Source organism: Lolium perenne, chromosome 7 (genome assembly GCF_019359855.2).
Source record: "Lolium perenne isolate Kyuss_39 chromosome 7, Kyuss_2.0, whole genome shotgun sequence".
Classification (NCBI taxonomy): Eukaryota; Viridiplantae; Streptophyta; class Magnoliopsida; order Poales; family Poaceae; genus Lolium; species Lolium perenne.
In genome coordinates this window covers 8,078,009-8,098,921 of record NC_067250.2, presented here as the reverse complement: position 1 = coordinate 8,098,921, position 20,913 = coordinate 8,078,009, and the positions used below count along the sequence as shown (strand labels likewise).

At 45.4% G+C, this 20,913-nt stretch overlaps 1 protein-coding gene across 1 annotated transcript; it reads right to left on the bottom strand.

Moving 5' to 3' along the window:
- Positions 1 to 20: 20 nt before the first annotated feature.
- Positions 21 to 2,201, bottom strand: LOC127311529 (uncharacterized). Its single transcript, XM_051341963.2, has 8 exons — positions 2,089 to 2,201; positions 1,632 to 1,793; positions 1,256 to 1,478; positions 1,093 to 1,157; positions 945 to 1,007; positions 669 to 799; positions 411 to 522; positions 21 to 303 (listed from the first exon to the last, which is right to left on the bottom strand). The coding sequence occupies exons 2-8, from the start codon at positions 1,752 to 1,754 to the stop codon at positions 262 to 264; spliced, it is 759 nt and encodes a 252-aa protein (XP_051197923.1). The 5' UTR covers positions 1,755 to 1,793; positions 2,089 to 2,201; the 3' UTR covers positions 21 to 261.
- Between the last annotated feature and the right edge of the window lie 18,712 nt (positions 2,202 to 20,913).

Below are 20,913 nucleotides of genomic sequence, written 5' to 3'. Positions count from 1 at the left end.
TCCACAGTGCAGACATGACGGACAGGAAACCACATCTGTACAGGCCAAAAATTACAGTGAGCAGTGGAATCCCATTTTCTGAAACAACACACTTGTACAGGCCAAAAGTTACATTGGGGGAGTGAATTCCAAGTAAAATGTGATGTATTTTCTCTTTATTTGTCCTTTTCTACTGAATGAGTAGATGATCCAAGCAAGCAGCACGATGATGTGTGGCCACTTTTTGTGAGCTTTGATAGGCAGATGATGACATGCTACGAACTAGGAAGGGCCAAACACTTCATATTTGCAGACTGGGCATGTCTGTTTCACAAAAGCAAAATGACATGTGAGTAATTGAGGTGGACAAATCACCATTTATCTGAAGTTTAGTCTCAAATCAACAAGTTAAATGTTCATAATTTATTTACCTTGTCGATCTTGAGCCACCTAGTAATGCAACCATCGTGGTAACTGTGCTTGCAGGGCAAGGTTATGAGGCTCTCTCTGTTTCTGAAAGCTGATAGGCACACGGAACAACAACTGCATCCATTTGTTGAAAAATAAAGAGAAATTCATCAGTGACATTGACAGAGATTTACATTCAAAATGTCAATTACCAGCAATAATCTAGACTAGTTATCATCACCGAAAACTTCATATTTGATTTGAGAAGGTTGCAGACTCACTCATCATGGTTTGTCTTCCTTGAGAAGAATCCTGATCCTGATTTGTACTTCCATGGCACCAAATATCGCATGAGTTCGTCAGATAAACCTCTGCTCTCATTTCCTACTGATTCCACAAGTTCCTGCCTTTGCTATAGATTACAGAGAAAAGGGACTGGAATCAGCATGATTTTTTTTCCAATGAAGCAACCGTACCACTACCAAAATTCTCTCGTTCCAAACGAGGCCTTTAACAGGTACCCGAAAAGAACTGTGGAACATTCATATACCACAAACCTCGTAGGTCATGTTGTCTGGATCAACATCATCATTGTCACTGTCATCATCTTGCCTAGCAGCCTGCAAACCAATATCCGAAATTTTAGTTTGATGCAAGTAGCAAATAGTTAGTTCAACGAAATTATAGACTCTGTATAATAATCACCTCTTCTTCATCATCACCATTATCGTCATCATCGGTGTCAGATGGGGAAGGCACACAGCTTATATCTGAATTTAAGCCAAACACCAACAGAAAACGCATATTTGTCAGCTGATTCAACACCATGTACTATTGCCGAACTGGATCATAAACATGCATTGCATACCGTCCTGTTCGTCATCATCCGTATGCGTTTCGATCGTAAGATCCCCCATCTCCTCCTGCAGCTGCCTAGCGTATTCAAAGTCGGCCACGATCTGTTCATCTGAAGTTCTTGAGGTCTCTCCTGACCTTGAACCCCTGCTAGTGCAGCTCTCTTCATGACAATGATGTGAGCTCTCAGATGCACCAGGTGTCCTTGCACCCATGATCGATTGATACAGGCTCTCCTATTAAAAACAGAAGAGGAAAAATGAAAAGAAGGGCTCTAGATCACCAAAGGAAAATTGAAAGTACAGACGTTAATATGAAGCATCATATTAACTTTTCGAAGAAATTATGAAGCATCATATTTTTTTCTTATGAAGCATCATATATGTTACCTGGTCTTCAAGAACATCACCGATCACAAACTCGAGGAAGCTATCATTGTTTGCTTCGTCGCCGGCGGTGCTGTAGTGCACGGTGATCCTCCGGAAGGCGCCAGGCGGACCCACGGTGGCCATGGCCGCCGTGACCGGCGTGAGGCAAGAACCACCAATTACCTACAGGCCATAGAAATACCACCACCCATCGTTAATTAGCATCAATAAAGTTTCTGGTAAAGATGTAGGCGCTATTATGCTAAACCTGATTAATACAGAAAATCAATAACCAAAGAAAAATCACATATCTTGCTCTCTCTCTCAAGCAAACACCACATATTTTTACGAAAAGGAAAAAGGACGGAAATTCAGTGAGACAGAATAGCAGAGTCAAAAACAGAGGGAGGCAACAGAGAAGGAACAAGAACAAGATTGATCGGAAGAAGAAACAAGAACAAGGAGATGGATTGCTTACTTTCTATGCCTCTTCTTCTCTTCTCCTAGCTGAACTCTCACCTTCTCAAGGTTAGATGGATGGTTTGTTAATGAGAGAGTGGGTGGTGGTTAGATCCAAACCGAAGTATTTATATGCGCGGGTCGCCTTCTCTGTCTCGGTTCGCCATCGCCGTAGATTATGATTATCCCGTTTGATGCATTCTTTGTACTTACACTGACTATTCCATGTACTCTGCTTGTAATAATTATTTATTTCTGTATGCATCGCCTAGATTCAAGGTCTGGAAGATAATTTCTTCCTTTTGGAGAAGAAAAGGAAAACAAAATCAGATTAATTCGACACATACAAGATTGCTTTGTTTGTTGTTAGATGTAATAATTTTAATTAAACTTATGCTAGTTCCAGTTGTGAACAGCTGCATGATCAAACTGGCTTGGTCTGACCTCACCTTGACGCCCCTGTGGTTGCATCAGCATCAGAAAGAAAGTCGCTGTTCGTTGCATCGCCGGCGTCGACTTACAAGTCTTCGACTGTAATGATCGTCAGCCACCACATGTCTTCTTGGTGGCTTAGTTACTTGTTTAATCTAATTGCAGTCGTGTCTCTTGTGGTGATCTATCACAGTCATCACATGGAGCTAGATTCAGAGTTCAGACAGGGATTTTATGCTCATAGGATCATCAGAAAACCTGCAGCATCCTCATCTGGCAGCATGTGCTACCTTGTTAAAAAAGGGGCGACACCTTAACATATGTTCCCCGATTCATTGATTATTTTCAGGCACACAATTTTTGCTATTCAATACTGATCTGCCATTGGTGCGTATAAGTGTAGGAATCTTGACAGGTTCCAGTCCAGCCAGACACTGACTGTATCATTACACACACGATTAGGTAGCAATCCCTTTCATGGTCCCTCTCTCACCCAATTAGCAGTGATCTTAGGCGGTTAAGATCACCGACCACGCTACAGATCTCGACATCCTGGTGATCACGACGTCAACCAAATCTTTCTGGCCGTCACATGCAGACAAATCTCGAACCAGTGTTGATCTCAGTGTCCACATGAGAAGATTGGATGCCAAGAAAAGGCCAAAGACTTGAGGTTCAGAGGTCAACCATTAAGTAAAGGAGGGAGGATGTCAAGCTGATTCATCCTTGTTGTTCCTAATTCAAGTTGAGAGAAACAAGCTCTATGACATCATGGATAATGTATATAGCCTAGTATTATATAGGCAGTAATAATTAAAATAAATTATATGGTGAGTGTCATTCTCTAACAATAGATGGTTCTTCTTAGTCTTCCCCTAATTTCCATCTAGATCTCCTTAACTCTGTATCAATAGCGTCTATCTAGAGCTGGTTTTGGCTTAAATAGCAAGTAAATAAATTTCAGGACATGAGATGGCAACTTTTCTGTTTGATATATGGCTCAAAATTGCCATATTTTTTCAAATCCACCACTTATCCAGTTTGGTTTCTAGATATAATATCCACAGAAACACCTGCACTCAGATGGCATCACTTCAGTGGTCGTTCAAAACACCTCTCTTCCATCAGCCATTGTAGTTAATTATCACCTCTATCCATTATTATCAGCCATTTTAGTTAATTATCACATCTATCCCTTATTAGCAGCCATTTTAGTTAATTAAACGCCATCTCAAAAGAAAATGAAATGAAATAAATACCAGTTCACAATCATACTGTGAAAGTGTGAATTTTTTTTTTTTGAAACGGAGGCAAAAGCTTTGCCTCGTCTATTAATTAAGAAGAAGTTGCTCAGTTTTTAGGAGAAAACCGAGCGAAAACCTACAACAACATGGCCAAGCTCATACCAACAGCACACCCACAAGAGAAAAACAACAAAAGAATGCAACCTCTAAACCAACTAGAACCGACACCCAAGAGCACAACGTCCGGTCATGACAACCAAAAAAGTCCAACAACTAATCAACTGGCCCTCTTCCTTCTTATGCTCCTGATAGACACTTTCTTGAGAGACTTCTCCACCCTCCTGATCAAATCCTCCGAGGCCTTTCCCGCCAAGACGCAGTCAATGTCCTTGCCATATCCAGGGCTAGCCGCCTCCAAACTAGCGAGCAAGCCGCAAAGCTCTTTTGCAAAAAGAGCCTCAGAACTAGGCGCCAACACTGCTCCACAGTCCAAAGAGGCGACGGACTGGCAAGGCTCCAACTGTGGTGGCGGGGGTGTCGTGGCCACCTCCAAGGTCTCAAAAGAGCATAACGCCAACGGAAGCACCACAGGAGAATCACCACGCAACTCATGTCGCTCAGGCGTGATCTGCAACACCGGGGCCAAGGTCTCGTCTATGCCCTCGCTCTTCGAGGCAGTCGACACAACAGGTTGCAGGCTTGCAGCGACTGGCCGGGGCTGCCACGAGGAGAGAAACAACCGTAGAGATATTCTTCCTCGACCACAGATGACTTCTCCTCAACGGAGCCAAGTGCAAGTGAAACTTGCACGGTGGCGAGCTCATGTTCACCTGAAGAACATGCCTCCGTCGGCTCCAAAGAATCACCAACATGTGCCAACAACAACTTGAGGCTTGCCACCTCCTCACGGAGGGGGCGAATCGCCTCCTCGATGCGCATAGCAACCAACTGGGTGAGCTCCATGCGTAGCAAGGAAGCTGGCACTGAAAGCGGGAGTCCAAACTGGCGTTGACATTGAACTCCTCACAACACCTTGGAGAGGGCCTTGGCGGCGATGTTGCAGGAGACGACGAGTGGCACACGACCTTGACCCAACTCCGGGATGCCGATGTATGACATGGCTGTGCGGGCGGAGAGCGGCGCCGCGAACAAGGAGCACTTGCGTCCGGAGAACGTGCACGACTGTCTGGAGAGCAAGAACGATCGGCGGGAAAGCGTGCACGGCAGAAACGCTCCCGGTGACCAGGACGACGACATCGGATGCATCTGAAGGACTCACGACATGTGCTGACCTTGTGGTCACGCTCAAGGCACCAAAAGCATCTCCCACGAGCCCAACGCTTGAAAGCGAGACTACGCTCGAGGCCTTCCTTCCGAGGCGAAGTCGATGGCTCGCGGCTGGGGCGACCGCCTCGACCCACCTTCACCCAGTCATCCTCGTCCCCAGGAGCGCCAACAGCAGCAGAGATGTTGATGCAGGGCTCCGCTGGCGCCTCATCGTCATGGCGCACATCAGCGGTGTCGCGAACCGAGCCGGAAACAACCCCTTCAGAGGAGGCCAACGGCAACCGCGGAGCCAACTCTTCATCGTCGTCGTCCTCGTCGGAGTCCAAAGACGCAACCCAAAGCGAGCCCAAGGCCGGCATCGCACCACCGGCAGGAAGGGGCACTTTGGCAGGGCCACCCGAGGCAACCGACAGCAGCGACAATGACCCGAGGCCCTCGACCAGCACGGCAGGGTCGCAGAGCAGCCCATCCAAAGGGTGAGAGCCGGTTGGAGGAGTGGCCGCCATCCCAAACCGATGGCGAGGACGAGGCGACCTAGACACAGCACCGGCGGAGGCGGCCGGCGCTGCAGCACAAGGGGCCTGCATGGACGCCCGCAGCGCCTGGAGGACTGAATCCACCGTTGAGGCGACCGAGGGGCAGGCCGGACCAGAACCTGCAGGGGCAGCTGCAATCACGGCTGCTGCAGGCGCGACTGGAGGGATCGGGTGCGGGGTCCCCGCAGCAGGCCTGAGGCGAGGGCGGGCACGAGCTCGAGGCCGAGCCATCCGTCCCTGAACAGCCGGGTCAGACCTGCGGCGGGCGAGGGCAGCCGTGGCCAGCTCGTCGGCGAGAAAGCGAGCGGCAAGAGGCGGAGCCGGCGAGGCCGCCGGGGCGGGCTCAGACGCACGGGCGGAACGGCTGCTTGCATCTCTGCAAGGGCTCAGCCCGCCGACGCCATGGAGCTGACGGGAGGAGGGTAGAGGAGGGAGAGAACGCGACGGAGAGCTCAGATCTGGTCGGAGAAGAAGCAGAGGAGGCCGGACGGAGGAGATCTGGGCGGCAGCGGCGCTCACCCGCCGCGGGCGTGTTCGCGAGAGCGCGTCCTCATTCCGTGAAAGTGTGAATTGGTACAATACAGACCAAAAGTAAAAGTTCAGAATGGAGATTATTTTTTTCTGAGGATCTCCAGTGACACAAGCAAAGTTTTCCCACTGAAGTAGGGAAATACGTACGCTCGTCAGCGCTTGCGAGTGCAGCAAGTCACATCGAACGTTTTATACTTCAGTAAGTTGTGAAAATGACTAGAATGGAATTTCTCTTCACGGTCATTTTCGATGTCCGGAAGTGATGTACACTGCACATAAAAAAGGTTATTACTCGTGCTGTATTTGTTTTCTCTAGCACCAAACTGAAGGACCACGGAAGGAAAAAGGAACTCCGCTCCCGTGCCGCTCGTGAGCGGCACCGGGGCGTCCCCCACCTCCGGCCGCGCGGGGCCCTCCTCCGGCGACCCCCCCTCTCCGCCGCTGCCGCTGGCAGCCGCCGCGGTGGCGGCGGACCTGCCCCCGAAGGGGTGGTGGTTTCTTGCGGCGCCGTGCTCACGGCGTCTTTAATGGCGGCGGCCGGTGCTCCTCCGTGTCTTTGGCGGCGTCGTCCCTTGGTGGGTGCTCCTCCTCGGCACCCGTCCCTCTCTCCGGTCCCCTTCTGGCGGGGGACGGCCGGGCTGCGTAGGGAGGACCGGATCGGCCGCGCGGGCCGATCCGATCCGGTGCCGTGATGCGTTCATCCCCTCCGGCCTTGCTGCCTCCCATCCCTCGCTGCTCGATTGCGGCGGCGCTGCCTGCCTCTCTCTCGCCCACCCTGGTTGGTCCTTGGTCAGTTCTTGTGCGTGGCACGGCGGACTCGACGCAGCCTCGCGCTGCGCCAGATCTGGCGGGCTCTGGCGGCGGATCTCCGCCCCCTGGCCTGGTGCATGAGGCCGGCGTGGCGCCGGTGGTGAGCTCCGGGCGAGGCCTTCGGTGGCCAGTGTGGTACTGGGCATCGGTGGTTCGGCTTGTGGCGGCCTGGCCCGTGGCGGCTGGTGTTTGTCCCTCTGCAGTGGTTTCGAAGGTGTCCCTTGTCCCCGCATCTCTATCGGTCTCCTGCAGCGCGTTCTGCTGAGACGGACACTCCTCGGTTCGCAGTTGGCAGCCTTGGAGCGCGGCTCGCTCCCTACCCGGGGACTTGCCGTGGTGGTGCTCGGTCCCCAAGTCCTGTTGTCAGCCGTGGTGGACGCTGCTCCGTCGGGCTGACAAGCTCCATGGTTCTGCAGTGGCAGCCATGGAGGCGGCTTTCTCCTATCCAGGAGTGACGTGGCTTGGTGGTGGCTGCTCCTTGCCTCCTTGGGTGTTACCAGGTGCTGCCCCGCTTGTATCCTAGATCGGGCCTGGTGTGGTACCTTAGTTCGACCTCGGCTTGTATTGCTCTTCGGCGACACCGGTGGACGGTGCAGCCTCGGCCATGCAGTGCCCTTCGGTTTGCGCTTGCGGTTCTTGCTCCGCAGTGTGCTATCCGGGTGTGGACTCGGCTCCGTGATGCCTTTCGATTTCGCCTGCGGCGTCGTGTCGTGAGCTCGGTGTGCGTGGCCTTTCGTGCACATTGGCGACACAGTGGATCTTTGGTTGTGATCTCGGCGGAGTAGCCCTTCGGCATTGTCTCGGCTGCTTGTCGCCCTTCGACTACGCCTTTGGCCTGCTGGTGGAGCGGTGTGGACTCGGTTGCGCTTCACCCTTCGCGCACGCCGGCAGTGTTTGGTTTGGTCTCGGCTGACGGGTGCTTTTCGTCCACGGTGGTGGTGCTTCCGGGCAATGTGCCAACTGTTTGGTTCGGTCTCTTCTTGCGGTGTTTCTACTTGTAGTTTGGGGAGGTCATGTTGCCTCGCCCCGGTATCTTGCCCAGAGTCCTCTCAGAGTTTTCATGTATGTGGGTGTGTGTGTGTGTTTCCTGATTATTTCTCTTCCCCTGTAATCCCCCGTGTACTCCGGTTCACTTGAACCTATCTTGTAGAGGTTGCAAAATCTCATAGGCAAATATGAATGAAAAAATATTCAGGTGGGGATTTATACCCCCGGTGACCATTCAAAAAAAAAAAAAAAACTGAAGGACCACGAATATTCTAATAATGGACCGGAACATATACAGGCCAATCAGATCACAGGGACAAATGCCATTTAGCTCAACGCAACGCAGAAATGATGGAATTTGGCCTTAAGACCTTAGCCTATGTGTCACTATAAACTCTGAAATTTTCTTAACCCATGTGGGAATGGTAAGGGGTGGGATTAACCCACATTGCTAGTTGAGAGAGAGTTGAAGTGGTATATAAGGTGGGATATTCTAGTGCTTGCAAGTGAGTGAGAAGAGAGAGAGGCCTCGCGCACTCCTCCTCCGCCGCCCGCCTTGCACGCCACGCCGCGGGTTGCGGGAATCTCGACCACTTGAGCTTATCTTTTTGCTGTTCAGGAAATTAATTATGTTAATTAATTAGGAGTTATTACGTAATGCGGCCGTTTTGTTCTGGTTTTTCTGGATCGTGGACTCCTTCCTGAACCGCACTATATAAGCGTGGACGCGAACCCTAGCCTGTACGAGACACCATATGTGACCGCCTCTTTCCAGTACATTGCGCCGTCGCCTTCGTCTTCCCCATCCCGTTCTTCGGCGTGCACCGAGCGGTGGGACAATAGGCCCCCGAAACCCTGCCTCTCGTAGACCTGTACGAGTGAGGGGCAATCAGATTTTTGGGGAGCGCTTACGCGTGACTACTGGAACAATACGTCGTCCAACGACAAGTTCTCGAAGAACGACTTCTTCCCGGATATCGACAACCTCTTCGGCAACCTCAACATGGGCGACAACAACCAGGATCCTGCTGCTGCCGCCAACATCGCCGCTACTGCTATGGCGGCCAACGCTGGATGGTATGTGTTTCTGTCCTCCTCGTTTCAGATCTTGCTAGAATTTCTAGTACTACTGTTTGGAGTAGATGCGATAGGTTTATCTTATCTAGATGCTATATGTTCATCTGCTATATGTTCATCTACTTGATCTGCATGATTAGTTCATCTGCTATTTCTATAGTCATGATTTGTCAAGTATTAGTTCGGATTAATTCATATGATAATTAATGCCAACATAAATACATAATGTGGCCAACCGTGGTCACCTTCAATAAAAATATGCATACGCAGTTTATGTACGACATGTCAGAGCGTGACACTCCTCTTCTAGGTGGAAAACGCTCGCGTCGCCCCATGGGAGCAGCGCCGAAACCCTAGCCGCCCCCACCCCTCCTTTTCCGCATCTTCTCGCTGCCGGAGGAAGTTGGCGGGCAAAGCCCCTCCTAGCGGTGGTGGGTTCTTATATCCGAGCGCGACTGGTGGCAGCGGGGACCTCCTCCTCCTCGTGTGGTGAGTTCTCTAGCCGGAGCTTCGCGTTGGTCCTAGGCGTGTGGCTTGTCCGATGAAGATGGACGCCGGGGCGGCAGTCCTGGATTTTTTTTGGCTACCTTGGCGATCGTTGTGGCCGCAAAGGCGACATGACGCCTGGTTCGGGAGATTCGGTACAACTCAACCCCTCATCTCCGCGTGTTGCGGGTGGTGGTGGTGATGTGCGCTGAGATCTCCGGTCTACTATTGGAAGCCGGTGGGCGGTTGCGTGGGGCGTGCCGATCTGCCTAATAAAGGAGGCGGTCCTTGGGTTTTTGTCACGTTAAGATGGTGTTCTGCTCGATGCTGACCCTTATTGATCTAGCCAGTGACCAGTTCTGGAAGACTTCACCGACGATCTCCATTGGGCGCCTGATGCTTGTAGATTGCTGGATCCGATAGGATTTGGTCGTGCGGCTTCAGAAGGGAGTGGCGTGAAGCTTCACTATTTGTTGCCATCATCGGACATGTCGGTTTTCGATTTTCATGGAGAAAGCAGCGATGGAGAATGTTATAGCGGCAAGGTCCGAGGTCTAGTAAGCAGATTGAGTCTTCGTGACACATAGGAGTTCACTTTGTGTTTATTGACTTGCAGCAGCGACATCGGCAAACGAGGATGACAACATAAAAGGAGTAAATAGTGCTATTTTTTCAGGCTGAAAATTCAAAGTTTGCTCTTAATTGGTTGTAGGTGGCAATGACTTTGTTGAAAGTTTTGAGAGGTGGGACTTATCGTAGTATGGAAATGCAAGGGCTGTCCTTAATTAGTTGTAACTAGCAATAGCCTTATTGAAGATATTATTTTAAGAACGTGGACTCTGGGTGTTGTTTTGGTAATGATATGTGTTGGAGCTACAAGATTTTGATCACCATAGCATGATATTTTTATTTTTCCTTAATTTTTTACTAAGATTATGTGCTTCCTTAATATTTTTAGGACATTTTACATGCATATTTAAACAAATCACAGACATCTATTTAGACGGAGTGAGTATATTTCCTCGAAATTTCTTGTTAGGGCATCTCCAACGGGGCGACATATTTAATTATTATCCACGAGCGTCCATTTCCGTCGCCCCACGGACGCGAAAATGACCGTTTTTGTCCACGCGTCCGTTTGCGTCTAGGGGTGGCTCCAGCGGGGCGACACATTTTTTTTCTACTTGTTTTTTTTTCATTTAAACATAGTTTCAAACATTACATATTCAAACATGGTTTTACACAAACTAATACATAATTGGGAACATGGTTTACACAAACTAATACATAGTTTGAACCATGGTTGATACAAATAAAAACATTGTAAAAAAGGAAAGCCAATAGTGTTGGTTCCGTATGTTCGCTGCCAAGAAAGAACACTCTCAGGCACTTCCAGTCACCCAAACTGGAAAATCCAGCAGGTGACGGTACCCCTGTTGGTTCTTTCGAGGAAGAACAACCAGAAACCTTCACTACTGGCTTCAACTGGCCCGTAGCCATATTCGCCGTAAAGAAAGAACACTCTAAGTTTTAACTACCAGTGTCCGAGCCGGATTCGCCGGTGTGGTAGTGCCTGCGGCAGGCTGTATCGTTGAACACCTTGACGATCATCTGTCGTCCCCCTTGTAGAGGAAGGTGAGCTGGCAGCCGGGCTCGAGCGCGAGGCCGCGGGTGAACTTGTCCCACCCCGTGTGCAGGTACATCTTGCCCTGCCCGTCGAACAAGATCTCGAGAGTCCACCGACAGAAGTTGCAGCTAGCCTCCCGTAGCTGCAAGTGCGCCAGCTCGACGCTATCGACGAACTCGGCGAACTTGTCTGGGAGTCGCTTGATTCCGAGTGGGTCGTTGTCGATGCGGAGGAGAAACTCGAAGCAGCGGTCCTCCTACAAAGACGAGGAGGGCGCATGCGATGGCAACCGTGGGAGCCGTAGCTGCTCCACCACGGCGGCCCCTGCCCCAGCCCCGGGGGCGCCCAGGCCCGCGGCCTCGACCACCTCGCCGACCATCAGGACCCGCCATGGACTTCCTCACGGCCTTGGGTACGTTGCAGGAAGAGCTAGGCGACGCTACGGTGGAGTTTGTGGCGGCTATGGTTTGTGTGGAGTAGTGGATGAGGAGCGTGCACCCTCTTTATATAGGCCGGAGGCAGGTGATACGTCCAATTTGCATCACTATTTTATATCATAATTTGCTATTATTCATTGATATATTTCATATTGGGACACAATACTTATGTTATTTCATCTATTTTGCATGTTTCATCATTATTGGAGGATCAAGCACCGGAGCCAGGATTCTGCTGGAAAAAGCACCGTCAGAATGCAATATTTCGGAAGATCAACTGTGGAAGGAAATCATACCAAAAATCCTATTTTTCAAGATGACGAAGGAAGCCAGAAGGAGGAGCTGAGAAGACCCAGGGTGGGCCCACACCACTGGGCGGCGCGGCCCATGGCCTGGCCGCGCCACCTGGTGGTGAGGGGGCCCCACAGCCCCTTTCGCCTCCTTTTCTTCGCGAAACCCTTCGTCCCGAAGACCTAAGCCACAGAGGATACCTCGCGAAGAGTTACAGCCGCCTCTGCGGGGCGGAGAACACCAGAGAGAAAAGAGCTCTCCGGCGGCTGAGATCCGCCGGGGAAATTCCCTCCCGGAGGGGGGAAATCGACGCCATCGTCACCGTCATCGAGCTGGACATCATCTCCACCGCCATCACCATCATCTTCATCATCATCACCGCCATCTCCATCGCAGCACCTCGTCACCGCTGTAGCAATTTGGGGTTTGATCTTGATTGTTTGATAGGGGAAACTCTCCCGGTATTGATTTCTACTTGTTGTTGATGCTATTGAGTGAAACCATTGAACCAAGGTTTATGTTCAGATTGTTATCCATCATCATATTACCTCTGATCATGTTCCATATGATGTCTCGCGAGTAGTTCGTTTAGTTCTTGAGGACATGGGTGAAGTCTAAATGTTAGTAGTGAAGTATGTTGGGTAATATTCAATGTTATGATATTTAAGTTGTGGTGTTATTCTTCTAGTGGTGTCATGTGAACGTCGATTACATGACATTTCACCTTTATGGGCCTAGGGGAATGCATCTTGTACTCGTTTGCTAATTGCGGGGTTGCCGGAGTGACAGAAACCTAAACCCCCGTTAGTATATCGATGCAGGAGGGATAGCAGGATCTCAGAGTTTAAGGCTGTGGTTAGATTTATTCTTAATTACTTTCTTGTAGTTGCAGATGCTTGCAAGGGGTATAATCACAAGTATGTATTAGTCCTAGGAAGGGCGGTACATTAGCATAGGTTCACCCACACAACACTTATCAAAACAATGAAGATTAATCAGCTATATGAAGCGAAAGCACTAGACTAAAATCCCGTGTGTCTTCAAGAACGTTTGGTCATTATAAGTAAACAAACCGGCTTGTCCTTTGTGCTAAAAAGGATTGGGCCACTCGCAGCAATTGTTACTCTCGCACTTTACTTACTCTTACTTTATTCATCTGTTACATTAAAACCCCCTGAATACTTGTTTGTGAGCATCTACAGTGATTCCTACATCGAAACTGCTTGTCAACACCTTCTGCTCCTCGTTGGGTTCGACACTCTTATTTATCGAAGATACTACGATACACCCCCTATACTTGTGGGTTATCAAGACTATTTTCTGGCGCCGTTGCCGGGGAGTGAAGCGCTATTGGTAAGTGGAATTGGTAAGGGAAACTTTTACTGTTAGTGATGATTTTATTTCTGCCTGCTGCTATAATTCATTATGGAGAGATCTTCTCTCGAATGTTTATTTGGAAAATCTACTACTACTGCAAAGGTAGTGGATAAGGCACCAGGTGAGGAAGAGATACCATACAAAATACCTATGAAAATTATTGAACGTGTAGTGGATAACCGTTATACAGGGGATGGAACTGTCCACCCTGGAGATCATTTACTGTTCTTACATGAATTATGCGATTTATTCAAGTGTGCAGGTATTGCTATGGATGAAGTGAGGAAGAAACTATTCTCTATATCGCTGTCTGGTAAAGCGGCGCATTGGTATAAATTATTGGATAATGGGGATTCTCTTGAATGGAATGATATTGTGCCCCGGTTTTATTCTAAGTTCTATCCTCCAAGTAAAATTCATAAGGATCGTAACCGCATATATAATTTTTGGCCTCATGATGGAGAGAGTATTGCCCAAGCATGGGGGAGATTGAAGTCTTTAATGCTCAAATGCCCCATTCATGAGCTTCCTGGTAATGTTATTATTGATAATTTCTATGCAAGACTTTCTTTTGAAGACAAGACCTTGCTGGATACTTCTTGTTCTAGATCATTCACGCGCAATAAGGAAGAGTTTAAAAGGGACCTTCTTAATCGGATCCAGGAAAATACTGAAGGATGGGAAATCGAAAAAGAAAGAGAATCAGGTATAAATTATGATTACAAATGCATTGAAGACTTTATGGAAACAGATAAATTTCGTAATATGAGTTCTACTTATGGTCTTGATTCTCAAGTTGCTGCAAATCTTTATAAAACTTTTGCTTCTCATTATGAATTGCCTAAGAAGAATTTTGATAAGTTTCATGAACCGTATAAAGATAAAATTGATTCATCTATAAATAAATGTGTTGTAGTTGAAACTATGGATCATGTTATTCCTGAAGTTTATATTGAAAAAACTCCTTTCCCTGCTAAAATGAAGGAGTACTCTGTTATAAATAGTGCGGTTCATAAAAGTGAAAAGAAACCTATAGAACCTGAAAAACAAATAAAAGTTGAACCTGCTGTTGCAATAGTTAAAGATCTTGTGACTGAAAATGTAGAGGATGGTCATATTATTTTCTGTGAAGATGCTTCTAATATTGTTTCACATCCTAATAAACCCAAGCAAGCTAGTGTTCCTATGCTATCTGTTAGAATTGGTGATCATTGCTATTATGGTTTATGTGATATTGGTGCAAGTATTAGTGCTATTCCTTATGAGCTTTACACGGAGATTATGCACGGAATTGGTTCTTGTGAACTTGAAGATATTGATGTGGTTATTCAACTGGCTAATAGAGAAACTATCTCTCCAATTGGTATTGTTCGAGATGTGGAAGTTCTATGTGGTAAGATTAAATATCCTGCTGACATTTTGGTTCTTGGTTCTGCTGCTAGTGATTATTGTCCTATCATTTTTGGTAGACCTTTTCTAAATACTTGTGGAGCTATTATAGATTGCAAGAAAGAGAAAATTTTGACTAAATTTGCTGGTGAATCTTATGAGTTTAACTTCTCTAAATTTACCAAAACTCCTTATAAAGCTGATTTGCCTAGTAATGATTTTAAAATGGAACAGTGTGCATCTATTGTTCTTGTTCCTAATAATCCTTTGCAGCAACATTTGGAGAATAGCGAGAGTGAATTTTTTAGGAAAGAAAGAGATGAGCTTGAGGAAATTTTTCTTCGCCAACCTATTCTTAAGCACGATTTACCGGTGGAAGATTTGGGTACAACACCGCCACCAAAGGAAGATCCTGTTTTTGAATTAAAACCTTTGCCTGATAATCTTAAATATGCTCATATTGATGATAAGAAAATATATCCTGTTATTATTAGTTCTACGCTTACAGAGTTTGAAGAAGAAAGACTATTGGAAATATTGAAGAAACACCGAGGTGCTATTGGCTATACTCTTGATGACTTGAAGGGGATTTCTCCCTCTATTTGCCAACACGCCATTAATATGGAAGATGATGCGAAACCTATTGTTGAACCTCAGCGTCGTCTAATTCCTAAAATGAAGGATGTGGTAAGAAATGAGGTATTACGACTTCTTGAAGCTGGTATTATATATCCTATTGCTAATAGTAGATGGGTTAGTCCTGTGCATTGTGTTCCTAAGAAAGGAGGAATGACTGTTGTGCCTAATGATAATGATGAGCTCATACCTCAAAGAGTAGTTGTAGGTTATAGAATGTGCATTGATTTTCGTAAAGTTAATAAAGTTACTAAGAAAGATCATTATCCTTTGCCTTTTATTGATCAAATGTTAGAAAGGTTATCCAAAAATACTCATTTTTGCTTTCTTGATGGTTATTCTGGATTTTCACAAATTGCTGTTAAAGCTAAGGATCAAGAGAAAACCACTTTCACTTGTCCCTATGGAACCTATGCTTATAGACGTATTCCTTTTGGTTTATGTAATGCTCCTGCTACTTTTCAAAGATGCATGTCTGCTATTTTTCATGGTTTTTGCGAGAGTATTGTAGAGGTATTCATGGATGATTTTTCTGTCTATGGGAATTCTTTTGATAATTGTTTGCGGAACCTTGATAAAGTTTTGCAGAGATGTGAAGAAACTAACCTTGTTCTTAATTGGGAGAAATGCCACTTTATGGTTAATGAAGGAATTGTATTGGGACATAAAATTTCCGAGAGAGGTATTGAAGTTGATAGAGCTAAAGTGGAAGCAATTGAGAAGATGCCCTATCCTAGGGATGTTAAAGGTATTCGTAGTGTTCTTGGTCATGCTGGGTTTTATAGGAGGTTTATTAAAGATTTCTCCAAGATTTCAAAGCCTCTTACTAATCTTCTTCAAAAAGATGTACCTTTTGTTTTTGATGATGATTGTAAGGAAGCTTTTGAAACTCTAAAGAAAGCCCTAACAACTGCTCCTATAGTTGAACCTCCTGATTGGAATTTACCATTTGAAATTATGTGTGATGCTAGTGATTTTGCTGTAGGCGCTGTTCTTGGACAACGAGTAGATAAAAAATTGAATGTTATTCATTATGCTAGTAAAACTCTTGATGCTGCTCAAAGAAATTATGCTACTACTGAAAAAGAATTGTTAGCTGTAGTCTTTGCTTGTGATAAGTTTAGATCTTATATTGTTGATTCAAAAGTTACTATTCATACTGATCATGCTGCAATCAGATACCTTATGAAAACGAAAGATGCTAAGCCAAGGCTTATTAGATGGGTACTTCTGTTGCAAGAATTTGATTTACATATTGTAGATAGGAAAGGTGCTGATAATCCTGTTGCTGATAATTTATCTAGATTGGAAAATATTGCTTATGATCCTGTTCCTGTTAATGATAGTTTTCCAAATGAACAATTGGCTGCAATAAAGGTGAGTACGCGAGACAGCCCTTGGTATGCTGATTATGCTAACTTTATTGTTTCCAAGTACTTGCCTCCGACCTTTTCAGCTCAGCAAAGAAGGAAATTCTTTTATGACTTGAGGTATTATTTCTGGGATGACCCACACTTATATAAAGAAGGAGTGGATGGTATTCTGCGAAGATGTGTTCCCGAATATGAACAGCAGGAAATATTGAGTAAATGTCATGGTAGTGCTTATGGAGGACATCACGCCGGAGATAGAACCGCGCAAAAGGTTCTACAATCAGGTTTTTATTGGCCAACTCTCTTCAAAGACGCAAGGAAGTTTATTTTATCTTGTGATGAATGCCAAAGGGTTGGTAATATCTCCAGACGCAATGAAATGCTTATGAATTATACTCTTGTTATTGAACCGTTCGACTGTTGGGGATTTGACTTCATGGGACCCTTTCCCTCTTCAGAAGGTAACACTCATATACTTGTTGCTGTTGATTATGTTACTAAATGGGTGGAAGCCATACCTACAAAAAGTGCTGATGGTGAGACCTCTTTAAGAATGCTTTTAGATATTATTTTTCCTCGATTTGGAGTTCCTAGATATATTATGACTGATGGAGGTTCTCATTTTATTCATGGTGGTTTTAGAAAAACTCTTGCTAAATATGGCATTAATCATAGAATTGCTTCTGCTTATCATCCTCAAACTAGTGGGCAAGTAGAACTATCAAATAGAGAAATTAAATCTATCATGCAAAAGACTGTTAATAAAACTAGAAAGAATTGGGCTAGTAAATTGAAGGATGCATTATGGGATTATAGAAATGCTTATAAAAACCCCATGGGAATGTCACCTTATAAAATAGTTTATGGAAAAGCTTGTCATTTACCTTTAGAATTAGAGCACAAAGCTTATTGGGCTGTTAGAGAATTAAATAAGGATCCTAAACTAGCTGGTAATAAGAGGTTGTTGCAATTGAGTTCTCTAGATGAATGGAGAAGTGAAGCTTATGAAAATGCTAAACTCTTTAAAGAGAAAGTTAAAAAATGACACGATAGAAGGATTATCAAAAGAGAATTTAATATTGGGGATAAAGTCCTATTGTATCGGTCTCGTCTTAGATTCTTTGCAGGGAAATTACTCTCGAAATGGGAAGGACCATATGTTGTCGAGGAGGTGTATCGTTCAGGAGCAATTAAAATTAGCTCTCTCCAAGGCAATGCCACACAAGGGGTGAATGGACAAAGACTCAAGCATTATATCTCAGGTGATTCTTATAATGTTGATGTTGATATTATTCAAGTGGAAACACCGGAGGCTTTCATTAAAGGACAAATTGACAGTCCGCCAGAACTCGACTTTGAATAGGTAACAGTACTGGTAATAAAAGTTTCGTAATTTACCTCCCGAACAATATTTTTGCTGTTTTTGGAAAATATGAAAAATTACGAGATCGAAACGGAGTGGAGGAGACGCACGAGGGCGTGCCACCATAGGCCGGCGCGGCCTGGCCTGGGCCCGCGCCGCCCTTTGGTGACGCCGCCTCGTCGCCCCTTTCCGACTCTGGTTCGACCTGGTACTTTCCGTTTGTCATGAAATTTTTTGCTATATAACCCCCCGGACCCCTGGAGGTCCGTATATCGTTTTCTCGACGTGTTTTGTTTCGAGCTGTTTCTGCCAGGATCTATTTTCAATCTAGGAGCACCATGGTCTCCCACAACAAGGACAAGGAGCCTTCGGAGGAAGATATCCAAGACCCCGAGTTGAAGGAAGAAGTCAAGGAGGATGAAGAGGAAGTCGAGGAAGTTCCGCGAGTACGCCCGCGCACCACCATTGCAAGCATCGGAGTGGTGTCAAACCCGTTCAACGCCAAGAAGAGTGCACGGATTAGCACTGGAGGAGGAGTTCCACGTCATTACCTAGCTCCAAAGACATCTCCTCCAGGCACCTACAACCCCTTCCGCAATCTAATTTACAATAGTCAAATTGAAAGGACTCCCAAGGCAGCATTGCCTAGCAATTGGGATATAGATCGTTCTAACACTGCAGGAAGGATGAAGCCTGAAGCTGAAGAGTGGGGAAATAACTCCAAGAGTTGGGACTCGCCGTCGGATATACTTCTTAACCGCGTCGAGCATAATTCGGAGATGATCCGCAATCTCATGTACAAGATTGATGAGCTTCAGGAGCTTGTCGAGAAGCTTGTCAAGAATTCATCACCACCATCGCCAAAGGAGTAATTCATCATCGGTATTGGCATCCCCTTGGTTTGTTCCAAGCTTGGGGGAGTGCCGCGGTATCACATCATCACTATCTTTTACTTTTTACTGTCAAGTAGTGTCATATCATGAGTAGGGAAGTTATCATATAAGATGGGTTGCAGTGTGGAAGTATCTCTCCTTTAGTTGGTTGTCTATGTATCCCTTGGTGTGAGTTATCGTTATGGAATATTAATGAGAAGTCTTATCATTTACATATTGCACACCTTATTTTAGTTTGCAATCTATATTATATGATTGATCTTGATTTTAGTATTGGTATCACTTTGGGAGCATCGAATAAATCTATTTGGTTTTGGCAAACTTAGCATTGGTCAGTAGCAACAACACTTTGAAGTTTAAGTAGAAAAGAGAAATACATGTAGATTGTTTCATTGTCCTTCTTTCTTGTTAGCTCATAGCTTATTATTCTGAAGCTAAAATTGTTTGTGCTTACAAGGAAGATGCATGATTTTGTCTATCATATGTATATTTGTTTGTTTCCATCAACTCTTATGCTTGCTAATTAACCTTGCTAGCCAAAGACCTGTACTGAGAGGGAATACTTCTCGTGCATCCAAACCTGAACCCAAACCTATGCCATTTGTGTCCACCATATCTACCTACTACATGGTATTTTCTGCCATTCCAAGTAAATACTTCATGTGCTACCTTTAAACAATTCAAAATTTATTACTTCTTATTTGTGTCAATGTTTTATAGCTCATGAGGAAGTATGTGGTGTTTTATCTTTCAGTATTGTTAGGCAGCTTCCACTAATGGACTAGTGTCTTCATCCACTTATCCTACAATTTTGCAAAAAGAGCTGGCAACGGGGTTCCCAGCCCCAATTAATCAATTTTCATTAATAATTCTCTTCACATGTTTTGCTCTGATTCATCAGTAAGCAACTTAATTTTGCAATAGACACTCCTCCATGGTATGAGATTGTTGGAAGGCACCCGAGGATTCGGTTAGCCATGGCTTGTGTAAGCAAAGGTTGGGGGGAGTGTTATCCTTAAATAAACTAAAGTACATGTGTAAACAAAAGAGAAGAGGGATGATCTACCTTGCTGGTAGAGATGACGTCCTTCATGGGAGCCGCTCTTTGGAGGTCTGTTTGGCAAGGGAGTTAGAGTACCCGCTACCAGTCGTTGACAACAACAAACACCTCTCAAAATGTTACTTTCATTCTCTTTATATGATTTCAAAACTGAAAAAGCTCTAGCACATGATTTAATCCCTGCTTCCCTCTGCGAAGGGCCTATCTTTTACTTTATGTTGAGTCAGTAAACCTATTTCCCTCCATCTTATGCAAGCATTTGAGTTGTTGTGATCAAACCATCTATATTGTGATTTACTTCATCATGTCTTTTACTCTTCTTTGTTTAGTACAAGTTTTATCTGAATGAATATAACTTTGCAAATTATCAATGATCATTATGATTGAGTATGCAAGTTTACCATAAGCTTTAAATATGAGAGCATTGCTCAATAGATAAGTATAACCTGTTAATTGTTCTCTGACCAAGAACGAAGTTTGCCATCACCAACTATGATTTCTTATGCACCTTTATTTGTGATTACCTTATACTTGTTTCAAGTTGAGTTATATGGGGAAGTTGTTTACTAGAATGATTTGTGTGAATGAATATGATGCTTCTTGTCCGTATTTTATTTATCGACTTTTCACTCCATAAACATGTGGTCCTGTTTACCGAGTTCAGTTTCGCTTGGGGACAAGCGAAGTCTAAGCTTGGGGGGAGTTGATATGTCCAATTTGCATCACTATTTTATATCATAATTTGCTGTTATTCATTGATATATTTCATATTGGGACACAATACTTATGTTATTTCATCTATTTTGCATGTTTCATCATTATTGGAGGATCAAGCACCGGAGCCAGGATTCTGCTGGAAAAAGCACCGTCTGTTATCACCAGAATTTGACCGAGCCAGAGGTGGGCCACGATCAAGATGGGCTTGAAGATTATATGCGGAGAAAATACGTAGATCGGCCTTATATGCAAAGTTGGGCTGGATTGCCCATATATCTGTAATATAATAGA